At 43.3% G+C, this 26,599-nt stretch overlaps 1 protein-coding gene across 4 annotated transcripts in view; it reads left to right on the top strand.

Moving 5' to 3' along the window:
- RAI14 (retinoic acid induced 14) overlaps positions 1-26,599 on the top strand; it is a 100,189-nt gene that overhangs the window by 55,793 nt on the left and 17,797 nt on the right. For all 4 annotated transcript variants that reach the window (XM_081212718.1, XM_081212720.1, XM_081212717.1 and 1 more), the window contains exons 3-7: positions 5,433-5,563; positions 22,488-22,576; positions 23,644-23,708; positions 24,989-25,046; positions 26,092-26,162. In XM_081212718.1, the coding sequence (XP_081068844.1) occupies positions 5,433-5,563; positions 22,488-22,576; positions 23,644-23,708; positions 24,989-25,046; positions 26,092-26,162 (414 nt within the window). The remainder of the gene's footprint in view (positions 1-5,432; positions 5,564-22,487; positions 22,577-23,643; positions 23,709-24,988; positions 25,047-26,091; positions 26,163-26,599) is intronic.

The raw sequence follows: 26,599 nt of genomic DNA, 5'->3' as shown, positions 1-26,599 counted from the left end.
AAATTATATAAGGTGTGAAGAAGGTGGCATAGGAAGCTTTTCTCTCCCTCCCTCCTAAGGCTAGAACCCGGGGCCGCCCAATTAAGCAGAAGGGGTGGGAGTTTCAAGACAGGCAGAAGGAAGCATGTCTTCACACAGCACCTAGTTAAACTGTGGAATTCGCTACCCAAAGATGTAGTGCTAGTTGCTGACTTGGACAGCTCTAAAATGGGATTAGACAAATGCATGGAGGATAAGGCTATCAGTGACTGCTAGTAACGATGGTTATATATTACCTCCAGCAATCAGAAGCAGTATGCCTCTGAATGCCAGTTGCAGAGGAACATGAGTGGGAGAGTGCTATTGCATTCATGCCTCGCTTTCAGTTTTCCGTAGGCACCTGGTTGACTAATCGTGGTGGGAGAAAAATCCTGGACTCGATAGGCCCTTGTTCTGATACAGCAGGGCCCTTATGTTCCTGCAATTGACCTAATCAGGAATTTGGCCCCTGCTCAAAGTCCCAGCATGCTAGCCGCTACATCACATGCCTTAAAAAATAAATAAATCCATTGAGATGGTTTGGTGATTCCATAGTAACGTCTTCCTCCACCTTTTAGCCAGTTTTATGCGAGAGCAATTGCAGAATTTGTTGCCAGTGGTGGCCATACTTCTGGGCCATTGTGCAAAATACATTTAGGATCCCTCTCCTAATTAACAGGCACGGCAAAAGTGGTAGGAAGCTCTTCACTGATGACACTGTCAGTGCATGTCTTGGTCTCCAGGAAATTCCCACTACGTGTCTCTTTGAATTAGTAGAGGCGATCGGGCTTTATACTTGGCACGTTTCTGGCAGAGAAAAAAGTAAAAACAAACCAAAGTTATTTTTATATCTGTCACATACAACAAAATTATCATATATGGTAATTGAAGGATATTTCTGTGTTTAGTGGGAGGCCCTCATACCCTATGTGGCGTCTACTGTTGGTTGTTCCTTCTCCTGACTCAATTTTGCCTCGAAAGCTTGGGTTGAAAAATTAGTGGTATGCACTATAAGCCATCTTTTCAGTTTGGTATGTATGCACATACAACCATTGCTCAGTGGTAGAGCACATGCTCTGCATGTAGAAGGGCCCAGGTACAGTCCCTAGCATCTCCAGATAAAACTGGGAAGGATGCTCATCTGTAGCCTTGGGGATCTGTCCTCAGCCAGTGTAGATCAGCCTCTCCCAACTGGTACCCAACTGTTTTGAACTACAGCTCCCATCCATCCCAGCCAGCATGGCCCATGGTCAAGAGTGTTGGGAGCTGTAATCAAAACACCTGTTGGGAAGCAGGTTAGGGAAAGCTGATGCAGAGAATATTGAACTAGATGGACTAATAGTCTTGAGTTCCTTTGCAACAAAAATGTAATCCTGGAAATATAAAGTTTTCATACTGAGGTCACTTTTTAAGGTTCTTGGATTTTCTTGTTTTTTAAATCACACCCTTGCTGGTGTTAAAGAATTTTGCAACTGCATTTGAGTGTATCATTGCTACTGCATTCCTTCTGCTCCAGAAGTCAATTAATATTGAAGGGAGCGAAGTCCAGTGGTAAATGGTTGTCAAATGACAACTTGGCTGAGGTGCAAAGTGGCAAGACCTGCTTTTCTGTAATGGGGTGACAGCGTTCTGTTCGTTGTTCCCTACTCAAGATCCTTTGGTGTGTAGCCTTTAGTTTAACTTAAACTGTAAAATTCATATATCTCCTTTTTCTGGGGGCAGCACCTCTGGAAGTGAGAGCGTTACGGCTAGGATGCCAATCATTTGACCATCAAATGCTAATCTATTAATTGACAATATATTTTACCATAGTCAGCTATTCCAAGGAGCTAGGGTCATTATATAGGCAGTTTCTTGCCATTGGTAGTTAACAAAAAGGGCTCAATCACACTTCCGTTTGCCCCACTGCTTTCCATTGGGAAAGTCCATGGTTTAGCGCTGAGTTAGAACAAACAGCAATTGGGTTTTCTGCAGATTGACATTTGTTCTGAATTAGTGCTGAAGAGCAGGTTTTCTGGGGGAGAAGGCCAAGCTGCTTGGACCTATTCTTTCTAGGCACAGGACAAGCGTAAATGACCAAGAGTTTTTGACAATTAAGGTGGCCATGCTGCTTTAGACCTTGTCATGTTTCGTTGCTTTGTCTTTGTTGTTTTGCTATATATGGTCTAAAGTAAAATGACCATTGAATGCAAGTGGTTCTCAGCTTCCCATACAGGTGGAAGAAAAATCATGCTGTTAAGCTGTAATTACAGACTACTCTGCATAAATACATGCTTAAATGTGCAACTGTTGTAGGAAAGGCCAAATGAAAGAACTGTAATGTTAGCCGTGGTGTGCCAGAATGTGGACGTGTAAATGCAAGCACTTGCAAGTTTGCTTGAGTTCTCTCTGAAGCTGATTGCTTTGTGCCAAGAATTGAGGAGGTCAAAACCAGATAGATGAGAGTCTAAAAGACTGTCACAAAGACAGACAGTTCTCTCTGACTTGCACTAGGCTGTGGGGACTCTAGCTATGAGAATGATTCTGAGTAAGAGGGTGACCCCCTTTCTCTTGCTCTGTACAAGTTGGGGATCTTGGCAAAGGGATTTATGGCTCCTGTTGGGCATGAAGTTAGAGATTCTTTGGATTTTACTAGCCAAAGTTGGTTGAGAATCCAGTAATGGATAGTGCGCTGAACTCTGGGAAGGGAAACCTTGATTCAGATCTGTTCAGCTTTGTTCTTCATCTGCTTGCATTTTCTCAACCTAACGCTTTTCACAGGGGTTTGGGTAGGATTTATTATGAAATGGAATAACACCTCCTAATCTGCCGTGAGTTCCTTGGAGAAAGGGTGGGATACAATTGTAATAAACATGCCGGGCAATCACCTTTTTACTTAAAACTGCTTTTAAGTAAGAACAACGGTTTATTGTGACACCTTAAAGACTAGCACATTTATTATGACATAAGCTTTCGTGGAATTAATCCAGTGCAGATGCTTTTAAGCAGTCACAGCAACTGCCCCCCTTTATGTCTTCACGGTGAATTGCTGCTTTATTTAACCGCTTCCATGTTGAAATTCAAGGTTGCTTAGGATGCAGCTTTGCTTTCAGAGCAGAATTCATCTGTTGTTTTGTGAACTGGTGTTCCCTTGCTGAACAAAGCATTGGTGTGTGAGGGCTATAAAAAGAGGGTTTGGGGGGAGTTGTTGTTGTCGAAAAGCCACACACACACACACACACACTGTTTTCTCCTTCCTTTGGAACACAAGCCCATTGCCTCTGCATATCTGCCAGGTTCTTTGTCACTGGCTTCACTGCTTTCCATGTTTTAGGAAAGCAAATTTCTGCAGCTTCTACTTGTTGGGAGCATCCTCCCATGGTTTAGAACCCTGGTCATCCAGGGTTCAGAATAGTGGGGGGAGCCTTCATGGGTAGAAAGTTCACTTTCTCAGCATGTGGACAGTGATGAAGCTGACAGTGTGGACTCCTATGTGCTCTCCCCTTGCATGACGACAGCTGTGCGTGTGAGGAAATGCCCAAATAGGGTTAGTGTGAATGCCAGCAGAGAACTCCCCACTGGCATGGGGACTAGCAAATGGAGCAAAAATCCAAGCTGAATTTCAGCAGCTGGGTTATGGTAGCTTGTTCCAAGTTTATTTTTCATTTTAAGTTCTTGGCTTGGATCGTGAAGCTGTGATGCAAGCTTGGCTTGCAGCTGCAGCAGTGTCCGCAGTTCATTAGTACCGGAGGCAACTCCCTTCCTCCATTGTGTTAGCCCAAGCTGTCAAACAGCATTGTCTTCCTTGGCGATGGAGGGAATATTACTGTAAATATTTGTGAATTCTATGCATGGGAAAGAGTTGCTTTACCTACTATCTGCAGCTTAAATGTACTAGGTTTCAGAGCACATTGCTGTGTCCGAGGTTTCAGTGGGGCTTTCTGAATGTTTTTGATGGGGAAGATAAGGGAAAGGTAAAAGGGCCCCTGACCATTAGGTCCAGTCGTGGCCGACTCTGGGGTTGCGGCGCTCATCTCGCTTTATTGGCCGAGGGTGCCGACGTTTGTCCGCAAACAGCTTCCGGGTCATGTGGCCAGCATGACTAAACCGCTTCTGGTGAACCAGAGCAGCGCACGGAAACGCCGTTTACCTTCCCGCCGGAGCAGTACCTATTTATCTACTTGCACTTTGACATGCTTTCGAACTGTACTTCCAAGCAAATGCATCCCCACACTTTGTTTTTCAGTGAGGACCAGATTATTATGGGTGAGAGAACATGTGAAGTCTCCTTCCTAACAGTCCTGCAGCCAATTTCTTAAGGACTCTGCTGCACAAGGCAGAATGCAGGCATTGCTTTTTGAGTTGCAGTAGTGCGCTAGTGTACCACAATACGAGAGATCGCACCGATGCACCATCTACAAGGGTTGATCACATTACTCATAGTCCTGTGCTACCTTCAGAAGCTAACATCATGGCATTATAAGCTTCTATGGCATTATAATGGCATTATAAGCTTCTATGGGCAAGAGACCGTTTTCAGGTGCCTAAAATGGTCTGAAGTGTAGGGAGGTGTTTAGCTCCTTAAGGCCCAGGGCATATGGTGAGAGGGAACATAATGCATTATCCTTGGGCGAAGCTAAGGAGGTCTGGGTTTGGTCAAGGCTTGAGATGACAAATATCTGGGAGCTCCATATATGCCGCCTTGAGTTCCATGTAAACCAGGCATGTCCAAAGTCCGTTTTGGGGGCGTAATCCGGCCCGCCGGTTGGTTCAATCCAGCCCCTGTGGCAGTTAATTTCCTGGGGTAAAATCCTAAAAAAAACTCAACAACTTCAATCCTAAAAAAAGGTTAACGACGGCCCTTCACTTCATCAGATCTTGGCCCTCTTTGAAGAAAGTTTGGACACCACTGGTGTAAACTGAGGATGGGAAAGGGCTTCAGTTCAGTGGTAGAGCATCTGTTTTGCATCTCAGGTTCAATCTCTCACATGAGGGAATGTCCCCTTCCTAAAGCCCTAGCAGGTTTCTGCCAATCAGTGTAGACAATACTGAGTTAGCTAGCACAATGGTCCACCTCTGTGTAAGGCAACTTCCTATGTTCCTGTGGAGACCGGAATAAAAAATTGACAAAGGGGAGCACCCGTTGCAAGAGGGAGCAGCCACACTACTATGCAGAGGACAAATGAATGCAATCCAACCAAAGTGTGTATGTGCAGTGACTCTGCTTTGTGCAAGGTCTTGTGTGAAGTGCTTAGAGTGACGTACCTAGAATGGTCCATTATAGATTGTTCATAGCCCTCTTTGTGGAGAAAGGGTGTGTTTTCCTTTGCAAGCTAATGTACTGGTTTTAAGGGAAACAAAGGCACTTCCTAGTGTTTCTTTCTAGTGAGCTGTTTCTTTCCTCTCTCTCCCTCTCTCTCCCCTTCCTTCTCCAGACCAATGAGTGGAATAAGAATGATGACCGACTGCTGCAAGCTGTGGAGCATGGCGACGCAGAGAAAGTGGCATCGCTGCTGGGTAAAAAGGGAGCCAACGCCACCAAACACGACAGTGAGGGCAAGACTGCGTAAGTAGCTTAGCTAAGATGGCAACCATTTTTTATTCCATACCCAATAAATAAATAAAATTCCCGTTTGCTGGGAACTTGTAATATTGCGAGTTACTGCTTCACGCCAGTGGGTCATCCAGATCCTACCACTGCTATGCCTAATTTATTTGCAAACACTTTTATTTTATTTTATTGCTGGAATAATTGTGTCAGGCACCACTGTTTTAAATCAAGGTACGGTGCATTTCCTGTAGAAATCAGCCATGCAGCGTGTTTACTATGAGTGTCCAAGGTTTTTGTTAAATCAAATTTTCCACCTGAATCCGGCAGACACCCCATGTTAAAAGAATAGAGTCAAATTGATTCAAAGTGTGCTTTGCTCCATGCTTACATGCTGTATCAATGCAGTGGCAAATTCTTCAGCTGTTGCTAAAAGTTCTACAAACAGGACAATCCAATGGCCCTTGCGTTGATGTTAATCTCAACTCAGTGACATTTACACCCATGCAAGGCCCTTTGGAGCATGCTGAAAATCACTTGTCTATTCCTGCTGCTGCATCAGATTTGTGCTGCCTGGTACTTCTCAAACCAACCCAGGTTTCATCAAGATTGCCTTTTAAGCACAATGCAGCTGGTCCATCATAGATAGCTCAACGAAGATGTCGACCCAGTGTGTGCCAGCTGTGAAAAAGGCAAATGCCATGCTAGGGATTGTTAGGGAAGGAGCTGAAAATAAAAAAGTTGCATATCATAATACCATTATACAAATCTGTAGTGCAAAGTCCTGCTTAGGAAGGCAGTTCTACTTGGCATGAACCTTAGTGCTGATGCAGATGTCATGCACTGGTTTAATCAAACCGAGGAAAGGAGGAGAAATTTTTGCAGGAGTTGTGGTTAAGGGACCCAATCACCTTCATGCCCACAAATTGCTAACTCTGATTAGGAGATTGGTTCAGAAACAGCACTCCTGTTTTTCTATGGGCCAAACAATCCATCGCATAATTGGTTTTAAATTAAATGCAGGTCTGCCCTAATAACTTGTAAAGTGAGGGCTCTGCAAATGATGTACGCCAAGGTGTCTGTCTGTCTTCTGCTTTCTTCCATAGTGTGTCCTATCAAGACAATTTTTATCTGCCTGTGGTCCAGTATTGCAAAGTATCCTCAAGTTTGGAGAGAAATAGCTAGGAAGAAGGAATTGTGGACAGGAGAGAGTTCAGTGTTTCTTGACAAATTCTCAATTTTGTGCAAAAATCGCACCCTGACTGCCATCCTTTTTTACACGTGAATTGGGACAGGCATGGTTTAGACATGCTATTGTCATGTGTAGGAAACCCTGTAATATATTTGTGTGGAATAATGTAGTAAAGGATAGGCGCCTTTCTAAAAAATATTACTACACAAGACAGGGACAGGGAACCTGTCGTCTTCCGTGTGTGTGTGTGTGTTAGGACTCCATCAACCTCAGCCAGTATGGCCAGTGGTTAGGGACGCTGTCACTTGTAGTGAAAGAGGATCTGGAGGGCCGTGGGTCCCACACCAGAAACCTCAAAGGTATTTGTATATGTTTCCTGTTCCAGTTCGAGTTCTGATGTCTCATGCAGAGTTTGCCATGCCTTTTCTTTTTCTTTAAATAAAAGCACAAGATTTTTGGCATTAATCTTTTACAGCCACAGAGAGAATCAATTTTCTGGACAGTTGAGAAATAGCTTAATGGTTCACGTCCCTTGAAAAAACAAAAGGCTTTTAAAATGTGGGCAGATTGGGAGAGAGGAAGAGCCATTCATAGGGAGAGTGAGTGACTCCTGGGCAGCTTCTTGCACACTATGAAGCTGAAAAGCACAGCCCTCCAGGCTTTGTTTATGGAGCCACACGCTTGGCTTCTTGCTTGCTCTGCTAGTTCTGTTCAGCAGCGTTTTCTGTTTGGATGAAGAGTTTGGACCTTTCACTCCCCTTAAGGAGTCTCAAAGCGGCTAACACTCTCGTTTCCCTTCCTCCCCCACAACAAACACTCTGTGAGGTGAGTGGGGCTGAGAGACTTCAGAGAAGTGTGACTAGCCCAAGGTCACCCAGCAGCTGCATGTGGAGGAGCGGAGACACGAACCCAGTTCACCAGATTACGAGTCCACCACTCTTAACCACTATACCACGCTGGATAAAGAAACGGAATGATGGTGTTGTCTGCAAGTGACCTGACTTGAATCCTCTTCCGTAGCATCTTAAATATGGCATTAAAAGGATCTGTATCCCTTTTGAAAAGGGAAAAAAAAAGAAAGAATTTGAGTGGGCTATAGCCAACTAAGTTTTACTCACAGAAGACCTATTGAAATCAGTGGACTTAAGTTACAGTGGTACCTCGCAAGACGAATGCCTCGCAAGATGAAAAACGCGCAAGACGAAAGAGTTTTCCGTTTTTTGAGTCGTTCCGCAAGACGAATTTCCCTATGGGCTTGCTTCGCAAGACGAAACATCTTGCGAGTTCTTGCGAGTTTGTTTCCTTTTTCTTAAAGCCGCTAAGCCGTTAATAGCCGCTAAGCCACTAAGCCACTAAGCCGCTAATAGCTGTGCTTCGCAAGACGAAAAAGCCGCAAGACGAAGAGACTCGTGGAACGGATTAATTTTGTCTTGCGAGGCACCACTGTATCTGCATCTATTCATTTGACTGTGAGCAGGACTAATATTGGATACAGTCGGTTGGGTTCCCAAAATCACTCAAGCACATGACATTTAAGTGTCCTGTGTATTTTGGCTGCATGCACACACTTCTTTACTGAGATTAGATTCTTCAGCCTTAATAAATCCCAAGAGAGCGTGTTTCTTCAGACTTCCTCAGCTGGAAAATGATGCATTACATGATCAGTTTTTACCAGGAAACAGTGGTTACCTGGGTTTGCATCAGAATCTCCTGCTAAAACAAAGGGAAGAAACTTGGTTCAGGATCGCCTTTCAAGGTGCTTTGAGGTCCTGGCTGTGGGACTTCAAAGCACCTTGCGCCCGCCATCATTCTGATATCAGGTGATTGACAGGTGGGGGCCCCGATAATGATCTGTCTCACAGCTATAAAAGAGGTCTAAGAGCAAAGTTCATTTCTGCTGCATAGTTGCCCTTAGAGATGCCTTAGCTGATATTCCCAGCCTTAGGTCTGTGCAGCCTCATTTTACGATGTAGCCATGGATGAATGATTTATCGATTCCATAACCGACTCGCTTCCTGGTGTGTGTGTTTACATAATTAGTCTGGAGGTGACACAAAGACCAAAATACAGTGAGAAAGTCTGTTATGCAACTAATTCTCCCAGTGGGATGGATTTTTTTGTATTTTTATTGTAATGGAACTGGCGACTGAAACATAGCAACATTGCGCCCGTTTCCAAGAGCCTTCCCTGATGCTAAAACAGGAGTTTACCCTTTGCACTGCACTCATCCTAACTTTGCTCTATCTGGCTTGTTACCATCTTAGTTCAAACCTGGTAGAATAGGTGGGATATTGAGAGAAGTAGGAACTGCTATTGCTTGTGAATATTGTTTATTTCCTTTTCATATAAGGAGATTCTCCATTTAGGAGGGGAAAACACCACATATGTACTCAGTTCTGAGCTTACTTGGATCATCTGAGATAAGAACTACTAATAAAACATAGGCAGGCTGGCAGGCTCTCTGGCCCAGTTCACATATTTTATTTTTTCCTCTTCTTTCCTCCAAGAAGCTCAATGTGTTTCCCCTGTCTTACCCTCACAATAACAGTGTGAGAGAGTCATCCAGTAGGTTCCATGCCTGAGTGGGGATTTGAACCAAGGTCTTCCAGATCCTAGTCCAGCACTCTAACTACTACACTACATTTGCTCACATATTTTAGCTACTAGTGTGGAAGTGTTTCTGCTTTTTCATTGCCAGATTCCACACAAATGTTGCCATTCCTTTAGGCTGAATCCTTTCCTGCTCTGGTTCATGGAGGAAATACGTTATGCTTATACAAAAGGGAGGGCCTGCTCTGTGGCAGCCCCCTCTCCCTGACTCTGGGATGCTCTCCCAAAAGAGATATGCCTGGCATCTATGCTGTATTCCTCCTGGCACCAAGTTTAAAAAGTCTTTATTTGCCTAGATAGTTGAAGCAGGTGGTTGAATGGTATTTTCCCTTCCATTCAGTTGGGTTATCTTTTTTGCTTAATGATTTATGTTGCTTTTAATGTTGTTTTGTGGATTATATGATTTAAAAATGTTTATGTGACCCTTTTGGATAAAGGTGTAGTAAAGGAAATTCCTTTAAATCAATAATAAAAGCATGATTGATGTGATTATGTGGAACATGCCCTTCCCATGTCATTCTGTTGTCTATAGTTTTTTTTATGCAGCACATGTAGTTTTCACTGGCCTTAGAGAAACTGGAGTCCTGATTCCAAGTTTGGGGTTTTCATGAATGCTAAGCAATTTTCACGAATGCCAAGCAGGCAGCAACTAAATGATGTAACTGATCTCTATGCATAGACTAGACTTCAGTGGCTTTTCACAAAAGTATTTAAACATTTGTTGTGACTTACTTCCTTGGGTTTTTTTTTTCCAAAGAAGTGCAGAAATATGCCTGAGGAGATTTGTCTTTTTGCGCATCAGACCCTCCTCCTGCCACCGGGAGGGGAGGTGGTGGTGGTTCAGCTGAGGTTAGGACAAGATACGCCTTGGAAAAGCATGATAATTGCAGTGAATTCATGGTACTGGCAGAAGTTGCTCTCAATGATTGATGACATAGTTGAAGCTACCTGGGAAGGTTAGCTAAGGTAATTTTGTAGGAGGTGGATAAAACTTTGGTTTACAGACTTAAAATTGTGTGGGTGCAGTCGGACACAGGAACAAGAAGGAGCAAGATATTTAGAGCATTTGTACACCTCTCATCAGCCAAAAAGGCTCTCGGAGCAGCATGGATGTTTGGATAGTTTGGCAAGAAGAGCCATAGTCCTGTGATGCAGCACATGCCTTGCTTTGCAGGAAGGTTCTGGGTTCAATCCACAACAGTTCCAGGAAGGTCTTGTATAAACTCCTGTCCGGAGAGCTCCTCGATATGCCACTGGCTGTTGCATTTTAAATACAGTGAACGCTCGGGTTGCGAACATGATCCGTGCGGGATGCACGTTCGTAACCCGCAGCAGCCTGTCTGCGCACGCGCGGGTTGCAATTCGGCACTTCACGCATGCACAACCCCCGAAACCCGGAAGTAACCCGTTCTGGTACTTCCGGGTTTCGGCGGGTCTGTAACCCGGAAAAAACGCAACCTGAAGCGTCTGCAACCCGAGGTATGACTGTAATGAATAATAGCAGTCATTCCCCACCCCCACCCCCTGCATTTTGATCTGGGCCACAGTTGTTTGGGAAACACAGGGTTTAACCCCTTCCTTCTGCCCTTGACACCCTCCCCGCATTTCTGTTGCTGCGTCCGCATGGATTGTGCCTCACTGCTTTCTCCAAAGATGCTGCAGCAAGTGATGACTCTGTATTAACCTTCCAGCATAGGAGGCAATGTGGCTCCAAATACCAGTTGCTGTGGAATGCAAGAGGAGAGGGTCTTCTTCCCAGCTTCCCATAATCCTATGGCTGGCCACCTTGCGAACACAATGCTGGCTTAGATGCTCCTTTGGCCTGATCCAACAAAGCTCTTCTTAGGTTCTTGGTTGTGTTGCTAATCTCTGGAGCTGCTTTTGAGGGGCGAGCGGGAGACAGACTTTGTTATAGCATTCAGACCCAGTCCTGGGGGGATTTTTAACCTTCAAGAATAGGAATTTGTTAGGCAAAGCTTCCCACTGACACCTCACTCATTGTCGCTGCAACTGCTTTCCTGCTTTTGCTCATTTCCTCCTACTCCAGTTGTGCTGTGTCAAGCTGGAGTGTGTAGAGATGTGCCCCAGGGGTGTGCAGCTTGTGGTGAAGTGTTTTTTTTAAAAAAATAGTCTGATCTTCTACAGCAAGGGACCCTCCTTACAATTTTTCAAGGTTAACCAACTTCAGCCCTGGCCTAGTTGGTGTGACTCGTGACAGGGCCTTCTCAGTGGGAACGCCCTCCCTGGTGAGATGCGTCAGTCTCCCTCAGTGGACTTTCAGGAAGAATTCTAAAACATTTTGTTTACCCAGGGTTCTGACGGCCAAAAGATACTATTCCTGGCCACCCTGAAATTGTTGGTTTCGAGAATGTCTTTAACTGTTGTTGTTTGGGTTTTTTTTGCAAAATAATAATACTATTTGATCTGTTTGCTGTTTCAGGAAAAGCGTATGATATAAATTGAATAACAGTATGAATAAATAATACAAAACTTGTGGCTTTTATTCTGAACTTGGATATAAACTACCTGCTTCAATTGGTTGTGTAAATAACTATTCTGTAACGGCCGCCTAGATTAGCTATTAGAAAAAAGTTCTACTTGGTTGAGGCTTCTGAGTAATGTTGGGCTTGCTATTATATTCTGGTGTTCTCTGGTCTGAGTGCAGCATAGACGGATGTTGCTGAACCAAAATATATGAAGAAACAATAAATGTTTTTCACTGTAAGGAACATTCACTACTAGTGAGTAAATTGCCGTACGCCACTTGATGGGCTCAGGTCCTGCTATCAGCTTCTGTTTGGTCACAGTGAGACCAAGATGCTTGACCACATGAACCATTGGCCTGATCTCACAGGCTCCTCTCGCACTCTTAAATTCCTTGCACTGGTAAACAGGAAAACCGAAGAAGCTCCAACAGATGCCTCTTGCTTTCAACTGCAGAATCATTTCTATTTACAACGCTGCAAAAGAGAGCTAAGATTGAAGCAGGCTGCTACCTATTAACGGAACTCTGTCATGAAACTTACTGAGTGTCTTTGGCCTGTCAGTCATCTTTGCATGCCCCTGCATCTCCCTCAAATTTGCTTTAAAGGGTTGGAGGGGGTCCCAGAACAGATTTAGAGTGTGTGACGGGTGGAGGGAGATGGAGTTGAAGCAGAAGTTGTTGCACAAACTAGATGACTTTGTTGCATACACCCCTACGAGGCATCGAGGAACAGATAGTCTCTAAAAAGGTGTTTTATGCCTAGCCTTTGTGGGTCTCTGCCAAAGATTTCAAACTAAATTCAAGAAATGCTATAATTGCTGTTTTGACTGACAATTGTATTTATAACTTAATCTGATTAAAACTCTGAAACTCCCTAAAAGGGTGTGGGTTTTTGTTTCGTCCTGTAGCATTATTCTACTCCTTTTTGTTACAAGCTCAGATCATTTGATGAACAGCTTTTAAGTTGGAATGAGCGTGACAGTAGAGTTGCCCTTTCTGATAAAGCATGTTCTTGGTTTAAAAAAAATAAATCACTCAACAAGCTGATCTCTTGCTAGTTAAAATTGTTAAAGAGAAGGTCAGGTTTCTTTACCTAAGGCAAGACAGGTCCAGAAAGTAGTTCATGCCCTAATTTCATCATAATACATATGTGTTTTGTTAAAAAAAAAACCTTGACTGTATGATTGTTTCCTTAAGCACAAAGTCAATTGGTTTTTTACTTCATCCCCTTTTTGTTCATCTCCAGAATAGTGGGAAAATAAAAAAGTAGTTAAATCATGCCTCTTTAATAAACCAAGGACTGGGTAGGAAGATGTGGCTACCAAACAGGTATTCCTGACAATCTCTGAAAATATGTTAAAATACTTTATTTCTCTTAACAGAATTTGTAGACACACACACACACACACACACACACACACGGCAGTTTACAGACATTAAAATATTCAAAATATTTTTTTTAATTAGCACGTGGCCAATGGCCACTTTTAAAAATTGCTATCGGTCAGTCCATTTGAAAAATAAGACTTTAGAGCCATCTTGCCCCCAAATGGCAACTAGATATTTCATTTTGGCCACTGTAAGTTTGGTATAAGGAGCCATTTAGTGCCTAGCTTATTTATCTGAGTCTACTGCAATGACACCAGGACGATTGTATTGCAGGAGCAATGCAGGCCTGTACCACATTCAAGCATTAGCAGAATATGTCATACTACCAGCCCTCCTGCCAAAACTTTGGTTGCTGTTCGATTCGCCATGGAGAGGCGTAAAGAGCCCTCTGCCCAAGTCTTGGCTCCCAAGGGAGAAGGTGGGAAGAGCCAGTGTGGCAGGTCATTTTAAGCCCTTGCTCAAGTCAAAACATAGCCCTCAAAATTTACTTGCCAGCCTGGTTTTTAAAGCTATTTTCCTACCCATTCACCAACTCCATCTTCTGGAGGTTTTGGAAAGTACAGGTCCAGATCCAAGTTGGAAACCAGTGTCCAAAGTCTACCTGGGGTCAGGGGGAGGGAAGCAACAGAATGGGAAGAAGGAATCTCTCTCTCTCTCTCTCTCTCTCTCACTGGCGGCTGCAAATGAAGAAGCTGGATACTCCATTCCCATCTAGGGTGAGGCCCAGCTACTGAAACCAAACACTGCAATCTGCTGACTTTGCAGGATTGTCTACCAGAAATCAGCTTGAAGTCCTGTGCTTGCCATAGAGTTGATTTCAGGGCTATAAAAAGGATGGGGACCTTTAAAGGGGATACTGTATTGGCTTCTAGGAATCTTAAATACTTTTCCACCCCTGTGGACAGATTAATGCCTGAAACGTTCCTAAATCCTCCTCCGCTGGCTGTGAGAAATTTTGGGGAGATGATTCCAGCTCAGTTTGGGGACTGCAGGTGCAAAAGAATACTTACGTCCTTTGCCTCACTCATTCATTCCTCTCAGGGGGTTCTGTAGAGGGAGTGGGACTCAAGGAATTGTTTAAGGGCCAAGCAAAATGTGTGGCTTGCCACAATTGCTAAAACTAGGCATTGAAGTGCATTTGGTTAGCAGTCTGGATAGAGATCACAGTTTGTATGGAGGGGAGCTTTCACCCTCCCCTCCCAGTCACTATCTTTAAAATCTCTCTCTCTCTCTCTCTCTCTCTCTCTCTCTCTCTCTCTCTCTCTCTCTCTCTCTCTCACACACACACACACACACACACACACACTAACTACAAAGAGCAAGAGGAACAAAACCTCCCATTGGCTCCAAAGGAACCATTTTACCCATTGCTGTGTGTGTGTGTGTGTGTGTGTGTGTGTGTGTGTGTGTGTTTTTCTGGACTGCAATGGTTGAGGGAAGGGTTAACCCACAAACACAAAAACGTGCTAGACCACACTTGATTTTAATGTCTGTTTGTTTTAGGGTGGTTGTTTTTGTTGCTGTTGTTTTAAAAAATAAGATAATGAAGTTCTAACTCTACTTAATGTCTGCCACCTAATCTAAAATCTGCCTGCTGTATTTTTTAAACAAAGTATAGGAAAATGAGTTACACCCTTTAACCCTATCTGGAGCCTCTTAAATGACTGGAGGGGGGGCATAATTTCTCTTTTTTATTAATGGTGCCTGTTTCTATTTGATGTGGTGTGTCAGCACATGCATCCAGTTCTTGCAGAGGTAGTTGAGTAAAAAACTTCCAAGATTAGCTTAAGTGGTTTATTTCAGTTCTCTTTGTAGATCAAAGTAACAAAACCACTGCATGTTGCTGCTGATGTTTCATTCCTGCTTCTTGAGAGAGGCTTTGGCTAGGAGCAAGCTACGCAAGGAGTGCTTGAGCTCTTGGCGTTTTAAAACATTTAAAAATTCACTAGGCCTATTTTTCCGTCAGCTTCACAGCAGAATTCAGGAGGCTAAATGGAGCTAGGAATGAGAAACCCTTAAAATGGTGTGAAAATTTGTTCAGCTGCATGGACATAAGGTGTTACTTCCCCAATGTTACGTTAAAAAAAAAGTTGCACTTTAGCCAGATGAGTTCTTAGCAAAGAAGAATGGTCTCCATCAATATTGTACTTAGTTCCACAAACTGACTTGGTTCAAATGTAATGCTAAACTACGGTTTAGCTTTACATGAACAAATGGCAGCATGGCCATGGGAAGGAAACTGGAAGATTCTGATTCACTTTTATACAAATAATGCCTTGTTACTTCTAAACCTGCTACTGTGGTTAGTCTTAACTATGGTAGGTAAAGGTAAAGGGACCCCTGACCATTAGGTCCAGTCATGACCAACTGGGGTTGCGGCGCTCATCTCGCTTTATTGGACGAGGGAGCCGGCGTACAGCTTCTGGGTCATGTGGCCAGCATGACTAAGCTGCTTCTGGCAAACCAGAGCAGCGCACGGAAACACCATTTACCTTCCCGCCGGAGTGGTACCTATTTATCTACTTGCACTTTGATGTGCTTTCGAACTGCTAGGTTGGCAGGAGCAGGGACCAAGCAACGGGAGCTCACCCCGTCGTGGGGATTCGAATCGCCGATCTTCTGATCGGCAAGCCCTAGGCTCTGTGGTTTAACCCACAGCGCCACCCGCGTCCCTTCTCTTAACTATGGTGCAGAGAAGCAAAAGAGGATCAGAAACAAAGATTTGAGTTTGAAGCCCAATTTCTATCTTTCCTAGGCAACATAGACAACACTAAACAAAATGGACCATTGATCTGACTCACTTTAAGGCCACTTTCTCTCTATTTTTTTTGGGGGGGGGGAGATAAATTTTATTAGATTTTCAAAAGAAAGTATCTATTTTTGTACAGACTGAAATATTAATCTAGATAAAATAACAACATAGATCCATCAAAAAAAGAAAGGAAAAAGAAGGGAGGAAGAAAGAGAAATAGAACTAGAAGAAAGATTAAAGAGAGAGAAAGAAAAAAAAGTTAAGAAACTAAAGAACTTTCGATTCTTTGTCAGTCAGCATTATTCAACTCATCCACTCCAGTAAAACACCCAGGAAGACCACTTTCTACAGATAACCAACGTTATCGTCAACCTTCAAACCCAAATACCATTTCTTTTTCTTTTCAACACAAAAAGTCCGAGAGGTTTCCAATCTAGTAAATGTTGACAACAACTTGATTGAACATGTCAGTTTTGCCATCTCAGCTAAGTCTTGTCGTTTTAATAACCATTCCTCCCTTGTTTGTTTGCAATGCGTCTTCCCATCATGGTGCACTGGAAGGCTACTTCCTACACTATGCGCTCCTCAGAGCATTCTCCCTTCCTCTGGTTCCCATCAACTGGTATTCAAAAGTGTACTGCCTGACAGTGGAGATGGAACACAGCCACTAGGATTAGTAGCCATCAGCAGCCCTTATCCTCCATGAATTTGTAGCCATTGCTATTACTGCTTTTATTAGCAAGGGGTGTATGCTTATCTCTATGCTTATCTCTGCCCCCTTTCCAAGATTCCTTACTTGCATCTTGTCTGCCAGTCACCCTGTACAGTCAGGAGGAAAACAATGCTGTCCAGGGTTGTAAAGAATAATTGGGTGCATTCTTTCCACCTCGGATCAAATCTATGCTTCCAGGTGTCATAAGAAAGCTGCAGAGAATAGTGCAGGATAGTGCGCACGCCGGAAATGATTTCTTTCAGCTTCTGCCTTCTGGAAGAAGGTACAGGGTTATAAAGACTAGGACTAGCCGCCAGTTTCTACCCAAATGTGATTTTGGTTTTAAACGCATTGTAAGGCGTCTGTATGGGAGTATATTGTATTTAAAAATGGGGTGTCAGAGTTTTTAGGGGGCTAACCAGCTTGGGATAGCAGGCTTGTTGGGTTTTGAATGTCTTATGTAGATTTTCCAATTTCGTTGTTCTGTATGGGACAATGACAATAAAGATTATCGTAGATTATCGTATCGTAAAAGTATAAGAAGTTTTCTTCCTGTCTCCTTATGTGCTCATTTCCATAAGGACTACCTGTGCTGCAAAAGTCTTGTGTTGCGGCCAGATACATAAAGCCCCCTCAAGCTTCTGAGTACTTCTACATCCATGCATGCTCATCACTTGAAGGCCCTCACACTAACATGCGAACAGTGTCCCGTGAAAAGGTATTGAGTCCAAACTGAAGTTCTTTCCCTGGCTATGACCCATAGCGCATCTGCGAGCCAAGGTTTGTTGCTGTGGTCAGTGAACAGTGAGCATCCATGTGCAAACTGGTCCTAAGAGACTGCTTCAAATTTAATCACATCTGCTGAAAGTGGCTGAGGCAAGGTTCTTTCACTTTGCAGCTGGAATGTGTTTGGCTTTGTTGAAGTGGGAACTGGAGGAACGAAAGGAGTCCTTGAGTTTGAACAAGGAAGGAAGTGGAAGGATTGTGTTCTTTTCCTCAACTTGAAATCCCATGGGCGTAGAAATCTCAGCCTCTCCTCCACAGCAGCTGAGGAAGGGAGTATCTCTTGATAGATGCCTAGTTGTGGTTAAAAGCAATGATAGGCAGCCTAAAGAAATCCACGTTCGGAGCCTCTGGTTTCTTTATGTTTGTCGCCGCTACCGGAGAGGCCCTAATATAATTTCATCCTTATTTCAACAATTTTGTTTGTTTGGGCAAAGGCATTTAGTCCACCGGGAAGTCATAAATCACCAAGGGGTTGTTGGCAAGGGAGCCATGCTGTTTTGAAAGAGACTGGACGTACACCCCAGGAAAAAGGGGGTGCAAATAGTTTGCATTGGAGAGGGATGTTTTCACTCAAAACAAGCCTCTAGACAATGTGCAAAGAGTTCAGAATGTACTGCAGACAACACCACTGCAAATAAATATATCTAAATGTGTTCCCAGAATAGAACAGGCACTTTTCTTGTGCTTTGAGTTGCATATACTGTGTTCTTGAATGATCCCATATTGTCAAAGGCACAAGTCCTTTGTTGTTCCCGCATTCCAAAAGGGGGGTGGGTCTGCTTTTTATGTATTCAGTTTTATTTGCTTTTATTTATTGAAATAGGTAGGCAGTGTTGCAGGATAACTGTGCTGTCCAGTTTTGCCTTCTGGATGGGAGAGCATGTGTTCTCCCAGAAAGTCATTTTATTTGACACCACCTAGAAGGGACTGGGTGCTTATATGCAGCTCTCAGTGAAGACTTTTTCTGTTTGTCTCGAGGATGAAAATCAAACCGTTACAAATAAAGCGTATTGTGGTACAGATTTCTTATGCAAGCAAAGGCCACAAAGTTTAATGGCCACAAAGTTTAATATCATCAGTGTCACCATCACTTTAGCCAACTCGTTCCTCCAAGTGTTTTAATTATTGCAAATACTGTTAAAATGTATACACACCAGAAGTGTGGTTCGCACGTTTCTACCCAAGTATCTCTTTATTTTTGTAAACTTATTTGAGTGTTACGGATTTAGTTTTATTTGAATGTTTACATCATGCTATCTCCTAACTAAGTTATGAGCCAAACTGTTGGCTAGAACGTTGCCTCTTCCCAGTCCAACCATGTATACATAGTTTAGAGAACATTTCCTGGGAACAAACTGTTTATAAAGTTCAGTTCATTGGTGCCTTGGTAAGCAAGTTTAGTTCTTAGTTATTTGTAAATAGATTTGTCGTCCAAAAATGTGTTCTCTCAGTGGGCTCTAACGGACTTTCTTGAACGATTTGCCTTTTTAAAGACTTAGTTTATTTTACAGATGGGTAGCCGTGTTGGTCTGCCATAGTCAAAATAAAAAAATTCCTTCCTGTAGCACCTTAAAGACCAACTAAGTTACTTCTTGGTATAAGCTTTCGTGTGCATGCACACTTCTTCAGATACACTGAAACAGAAGTTGCCAGATCCTTCTATATATAGAGAAGGTGGGGAGGGGTATTACTCAGAAGGGCGGTGGGAATCGGAGATTGGCAGATAGCTGAGATGAGCCTGATGAGCCTGTTGACGACTCTTAACGACTGTAATAGGTCTTACAGGAAAAGGCAAGGGGTGGGAAGGTGAGAAATGGTTTAGTCATGTATAATGAGATAAGAATCCAATGTCTCTGTTCAGACCAGGTCTCTCCATTGTTTTAAGTTTGGTAATGAGTTGCAATTCAGCAGCTTCTCTTTCCAGTCTATTTCTGAAATTCCTTTGTAGTAAAACAGCTACTTTGAGATCTTGTATAGAATGTCCTGGGAGATTGAAGTGTTCTCCTACTGGTTTCTCTGTTTTGTGATTCTTGATGTCAGATTTATGTCCGTTTATTCTTTGGCGTAAGGTTTGGCCTGTTTGTCCAATATAGAGAGCTGAAGGACACTGTTGGCATTTGATGGCATACACAATGTTAGACGATGAGCAATTAAATAGTCCCGAGATGGTATGTGTGATGTTGTTGGGGCCAGTAATGGTGTTGTCCGGGTGTATGTGGCAGCAAAGTTGGCATCTGGGTTTATTGCAGGCTCTGGTGCCAGTGTCCGTGTTAAGTCTGGTTGTAGTATTATTGTGGGTTAGGAGTTGTTTAAGATTGGGTGGCTGTCTGTAGGCAATGAAAGGTCTTCCTCCCAGAGCTTGAGAAAGAGAACTGTCATTGTCCAGGAGAGGTTGTAGATCTCTGATGATGCGTTGAACTGTTTTAACTTGGGAGCTGTATGTGATGACTAGTGGTGTTCTGTTATTTTCTTTTTTGGGTCTGTCTTGCAGCAAGTTCTCTCTGGGTATCAGTCTGGCTCTGTTGATCTGTTGTCTAACTTCATCTGCTGGGTATTTTAGTTCTGAAAAGGTTTGCTGTAGATCTCTTAGGTGAGAGTCTCTGTCTGTAGAATTGGAACAGATGCGGCTGTAACGTAGTGCCTGGCTATATACAATGGACTGTTTGGTATGTTTGGGATGGTAGCTAGAGGCATGTAGATATGTTTGTCGGTCAGTTGGTTTACGGTATAAGGTGGTGTCTATGCGTCCATCCTGTATTTTTATAGTAGTGTCCAAAAAATGTATTTCTTGCATAGAATTATTCATTGTAAGGTTGATTGTGGGGTGAAAATCATTGAATTTCTGGTGAAAGGTGTCCAGGGTCTGTTGACCATGTGTCCAGATGATAAAAATATCGTCAATGTATCGCAGGTACAAGAGAGGTTTGAGTGGGTAGGAGTTTAGGAAACGTTGTTCTAAATCTGCCATGAAGATGTTGGCATACTGTGGGGCCATGCGGGTGCCCATTGCTGTGCCGCTGATCTGAAGGAACAGGTCATCACTGAATTTGAAGTTGTTGTGGGTAAGGACAAATTGGGTAAGGACAAATTACAGTCGTTAAGAGTCGTCAACAGGCTCATCAGGCTCATCTCAGCTATCTGCCAATCTTCGATTCCCACCACCCTTCTGAGTAATACCCCTCCCCACCTTCTCTATATATAGAAGGATCTGGCAACTTCTGTTTCAGTGTATCTGAAGAAGTATGCATGCACACGAAAGCTTATACCAAGAACTAACTTAGTTGGTCTTTAAGGTGCTACAGGAAGGAATTTTTTTATTTTAGTTTATTTTAAAATACTTGATTTGGTCATTGTCTGCTGCAGTGGCAAAGCCAGCTAAAATTGGGGTGGGGGGATGTAAATGGTACTGTTAATAAACTTCGGTGTTTAGCTCCTCCCCTTTGACCTTACCATCTTGGGTGACCATCCTAAATATCTTCACAGAAGCTTACGAAAAGCTTGGCCTATCGCTCAACATCCAAAAAAACCAAAGTACTGCACCAACAAGCACAAAACCCCTCTGCAGCACCACAAATCCAACTCAGTGATGTAATGTTAGAAAGTGTTGATCACTTCTCCTACCTGGGCAGTTATCTTTCCACAAGGGCCAACACTGATGCCAAAATCCAGCATTGCCTGAGCTCTCCAAGTGCAGCTTTCTCCCGATTGAAGTGCAGAGTGTTTGAAGACTTGGACATTTGCAGAGAAACCAAAATGCTTGTTTATAAAGCTACTGTACTACCAACTTTACTGTATGCTTGTGAAACATGAATCACTTCTAAATGCCATCTCCAACTCCTTGAAAAAATCCATCAGTGGTGTCTCCGAAAATTTTTACACATCACTTGGGCAGACAGGCGAACTAATGCCAGTATACTGGAAGATGCAAAGATCACCAGTGTCAAAGCAATGATTCTTCAACATCAACTTTGTTGGACTGGTCATGTTGTTCAGATGCCTTCCATGTATTGTCTTCCGAAGCAACTACTCTATTCTGAACTTAAAAATGGAAAGCATAATGCTGGTGGTCAACAAAAGAGGTTTAAAGACTCTCTCAAGGCAAATCTTTAAAAAATGTAGTATAAACACAGACAGTTGCATAACACTGGCCTTCGAGTGCTCCTATTCGAGAACAGCCTTACCAAAGATGAAGATGCTCAAACTCAGGACGAGAGGGAGAAATGTGCTAAGAGGAAGGCATGTTTGGCAAACCCTTACTGTGATCAACTCCTGCCCTAAAGCCTATGTCTCCACTGTGGAAGGACGTGTGGGTCCAGAATTGACCTTCACAGTCACTTGCAGACTCACTGTTAAGACCGTGTTCATGGAAGACAATTTTACTCATCTACAAGTGATGGAAGAAGAAGAAGAAGAAGAAGAAGAAGAAGAAGAAGAAGAAGAAGAAGAAGAAGAAGAAGAAGAAGAAGAATCCTTAGGACCTAGGATATCAGCGTTCAAATCGCCACTTGGTCATGAAACTCACTGGGTGACTTTGGGCAAGTCACTGTCTCTTTGCCTAACCTATCTCACAGGTTTGTTGTGAGGATTAAATGAGGAGGGAGAGAGCTATGTACACCACCTTTAACTACTTGGGGGGGGGGGAATGTAATATAAATGCAGTAAATGTGTGTTGAATGTTCTTTCAATGTAGCTGTCTGAGGAAGCCAAGGTCAAATCTTGTCTCTTTTCTGAAGCTCACTGAGTGATCTTGGGTCTGTCATACTATCCCTCAGCCCAGCCGACCTTACAGAGCAGTGGTGAGCATGCTGCCTTGAGTTCTTAGTAGGAAAGGTGGGGTAGAAATGTAGAAAATCCCAAAGACATTAATTTCTTCTGAAGGTACATATTAACTGCGATCTACAGGAAATTTAACCTACCAGTTCCTTTTTGCTTACAGTGGAGTAATGCCAGCTGAGCTGGAGATAATGGAATTGAACCAGATGACTTGCAATCTATCTCTATCTCTCTCTTTTTCAGCTTCCACCTGGCTGCCTCCAAAGGGCAGGCAGAATGCCTCAGGATTATGATGACTCACGGTGTGGATGTAACAGCACAAGATGGGACAGGTACTCAAACTCGGGGGGGGGGGTCCCCACCCCTTTGCTCCCCTTTGTTTTTGTTGCTGTTTTTGAGCTTTCACGACACATGTAAATAGGCTTTTTTGCATGCTCTGCTTACAAATGAGCATGTGCAGATGTCTTATGCTGAATCATTTTGCCCAGGGCTGTCTGCAGTACCCCCAAATCTTGTGATCTCTCCAACCTCTTCAGTTTATTTTGAAATGTTGGGTGCTGCATCTGAGATGATAGTTCCTGCAAAGTGAGCCACCTGCTTCTGTACTGTGTCCCCCCTTCTCTGTTTTTTTGTGCTGGATTCACAGTTGTGCAGTGCACACCTTGTAGAATCGGGCACTTTTAGTTTGTTCAATACTCCACATGTATTGAAAACCCAGTATATCATTTCATCCGCATCTGTAGACTAAGCCTAGCTGGCTTTTTGATCCAGGCAGCTATGGAACCTCTGAAGAGCATCTTAATGTATAGAATTTACAGGCAAGGACTTATGCCAACTGTTGGAAAATGGGCCATATGTGATGTCAGGTGGTGTGGTGGGCAAAGACATAACTGCACCTAAAGGGGATTTGCAGGTACAGGCGCTCCTTCAGGTATACAGGGCCAAAGGCTGTTCAGGGCTTTAAAGGTCAGCGCCAAGACTTTGAATTGTGCTTGGGAACGTTTGCAGGAACAAGAGCTGCAATGTCAGGTGACAAGGACTTGGCTGTCAGTTGGCTGCATGTTGTGGGGTGGGGTGGAGAGGTAAGAATCCACTCTGCTGGCTGGATCCAGTTCTCCATCCTTGACTTAAGCCAAATGCAAAATTACTTTGGCAAGTATATTTACCTGGATTTGCACTTAACTGGGGGGGGGGGAGTACCAGTATATACCCATTGTGGACCACTCTGTATTGCATCAATACGTTTAACAGGGAACAAAGCAGGTCCTTCAAGTCTGGAGAGGGACATCCTCTCACAGTGAACCTGTTTCATGGTGTTCCAAGTCCAGAGGATCACTTCATGTATAATAGCGTGCTTCACAATTCTTGGAGTATTTGAAATCATTTCCCATTTGTGCAGGGCACAGTGCGTTGCACCTTGCAGCCAAGAACAGCCACCCTGATTGTGTCAAGAGGCTGCTTCAGGTGAAGTATATTTTCTGTTTCTCTTCACTGCCACTTCTGAAGTTCTGATAAACACTAGCATGCTTCCAAGTTCTCTTTTAAAGCAGCCATCTTAATAGCACATAAGAGTACAGAACAGTTGATATTTAAGGACTTCTTTGTGCCCAGGAGTATGAGAGAGTATTCTTAACCTGTGTTGCCCAAATAAACAGGCGTATACTGAGAACTTTTGCCCATCTAGTTCAGAATTGTCTATATGGACTGGCAACAGCTATCCAGGGTTTCGGGAAAGGGAAATTCCCAGTCCTACCTGGAAGATGCCTGGGATTGAACCTGGGATCTTCTGCATGCAAGGTAGATGTTCTTGCCACCAAGCTATGTTCCTTCTAGCCACTTTCCCCTGCACTTCAACATAATGAAAGCTAGTGATGTGGTGTTGTGACACCAGTTCTGGAGTATGGTTCTTGCTGTTATGATCTGGTCATTAGTGGTCAAATATGATATACACTTAATCTGTAACATCCGAGAGAATTGCTTTGGCAAATGTAAGAGCAAAAGTAAATTTATTGCCCAAATAAAACCCATGTTTGTTGCGGGAGGCGCTGAAATCTGCCAACTAAAAATACTTCTTGTCCAATTTGTCCATGGCTGGATTTGGTAGTGCCTGTTAAATGAATTATTGAGTGGTGTATCTGTGTGTCTACTCAAAATTCCTCTAGTAATCTACCTGTAAGAATAGTTCCAATGATTTTTTCCCTTACCTCTTTTAGGGATCCATATGGATTAATTTAACAAACTATTATGTTTAAGGAAGGCCATTTGATTTCAATGCAAAAACAGGTGGAATACATTTCATATAATTGTTCATATCCCTCCCCCCCCCTTTGCATGTACTTTTATGGACAAACTGCCCCAAACTGCTATCATGTGGCCTTGATCACCCACCAAGGGGTGTCTCCAAGACAGTTGTTGTGATCGTGCAAAGACTTTCCTCCTCCTCCAAAACCCACAAATCAGTTCTGGGTATTCCCCAACTTTCACAATCATATGCAGGAGGAGGAGGAGGCAGGGAAGAAGAAATGTTTGTGTGAGCAGTACATCGTTGTTGGATACAACCCCAAATGAAACCTGGGTCCATGAACCTTCATTTTACTTTTTCTCCAGTCTTTAAAGAAGGCTCTAGGTAGTTCTCTAAATTTTCTTCGTATTCCACAAAAGTATTTCCCCCCCAAATAGCAATGAACTTCAAAATGCTTTTTGCTCCATGCCTTGCTAAAAGACTCATTTTTGTCATCCTACAGTCTAAATGTCCACCAGAGAGCACTGATAGCTCTGGGAAGACAGCTTTACACTATGCAGGTAATATTTTTACTCCCTCTCTCTTTCATATTCCCATACCCCCCCCCCCCCTGACCTTGTTAGGTCCACTCTACGTAATCCATGCCTTCACAATGGGAGTTCCATAAGGGTGGCACAAGTAGGGTCCCTGTGATGAACTGTGGTCATCAGTGAGATTGTAAGCAGCCTCCCCTGCCCCACTCATGCAATGGAACTTCTCCCCACCCTGTACTCACCCTACTTGTTCCCCTTCCCCCAAGCAGATTTAGGAAGTTCAGTGGGGGGAGAGGAGGAAACACCCCATTGCACAAGCAGACCTCATTCTACACATGCAGCAACTTCGCTAAATCTTTCCCAGTATCTAGGCCCCAAACTGTTCAGGGCTTTTTTAGGTTAATCTTATTACTTTGAATTGAGCCCAGTTAATAGATAGGTAGCCAGTACAGACGCTGCAAAGCTGGCCTCGTATAACATCAGCTAGAAATACTCTTGCAGCTGCATTCTCACTAGTCAGACCTTCAAGGGCAGTCTTACTTAGAGTGCCTAAGAATTAAGAGTAGATGGTTGGCTCTTTCTTTCTTTCTTTCTTTCTTTCTTTCTTTCTTTCTTTCTTTCTTTCTCCCTCTCATACACTGCTTTTCAGGAAATTCTAGTTGGTCATTGTTGGAGACAGGATGAAGAACTATATCAGCCTTCTTCAAGCTGGTGCCCTGCTGATGTTGTAGGACTACAACCCCCATCTTCCCTGGCCAATGGCCGAGCTGCTGGATGTTGTAGTCTAAGCACCTGCAGCCAAACTTCAGCTGGAGGGCCACTTGTTATATAAGGGGTGGCAGAAATGTGGTTTGGCGTGGTTTCAGCAAGGCTGGAAAAATCTCTCCAGTGGTATGGACCCTGCAGGAGTTTTGAACAACTAATCTCACAGTTCCTTGAAGATCTAGAACAACTTATTACAGTATAGTCCGTGATAGCTTATGCCACAATAGAGTATTTAAGGTGCTATGGGACTCCTTATTGTGTTTGCTCTTGCTCTAAGTTTGCAACTCTCATTTTCTTCTCCTTTTAGCTGCTTGTGGCTGCCTTCAAGTAGCTCAGCTCCTGTGTGAACACAAGTGTCCAATTAATGTCAAAGATGTGGTATGTAATCATTATCTCATGGATAACTTAGTGGGTTAAAAAAACAACAACCTTAAAAGCTATGCAGTGTACTTTAGTTTCTGAAACCTCGTTTTTAAATCTTCTAAGCAGGGGAGATTCCCTCTTGTCTGCAGCAAATGAGTTTCTTCTTCGTTCACTGTATTTCTTCCAGTTAGCACGCGTGACGTCTGTGTGGGAGTACCGATCAGCACATTTACATGAGCCAGACCACTTTGCTCGGTTGCAACCCCCTCCACATGTCCCCACGTATATCATTTCCTAGTCAGACATGACAGTGCTAACCAGAAACGTGCAGTGAATAAGTAGAAAATATATCTCCCATTTAAGGTATGAACGAGCCTTTTATATTGCTCTCTGATTCTGCACCAGCACTCAAAGTATGGCAGGTGTGCATGCCTAATGTTGAGCTTTTTATT

Source organism: Podarcis bocagei (assembly GCF_964188305.1).
Source record: "Podarcis bocagei genome assembly, chromosome: 11".
Taxonomy (NCBI): domain Eukaryota; kingdom Metazoa; phylum Chordata; class Lepidosauria; order Squamata; family Lacertidae; genus Podarcis; species Podarcis bocagei.
This window is presented reverse-complemented; position numbering and strand designations above follow the sequence as displayed.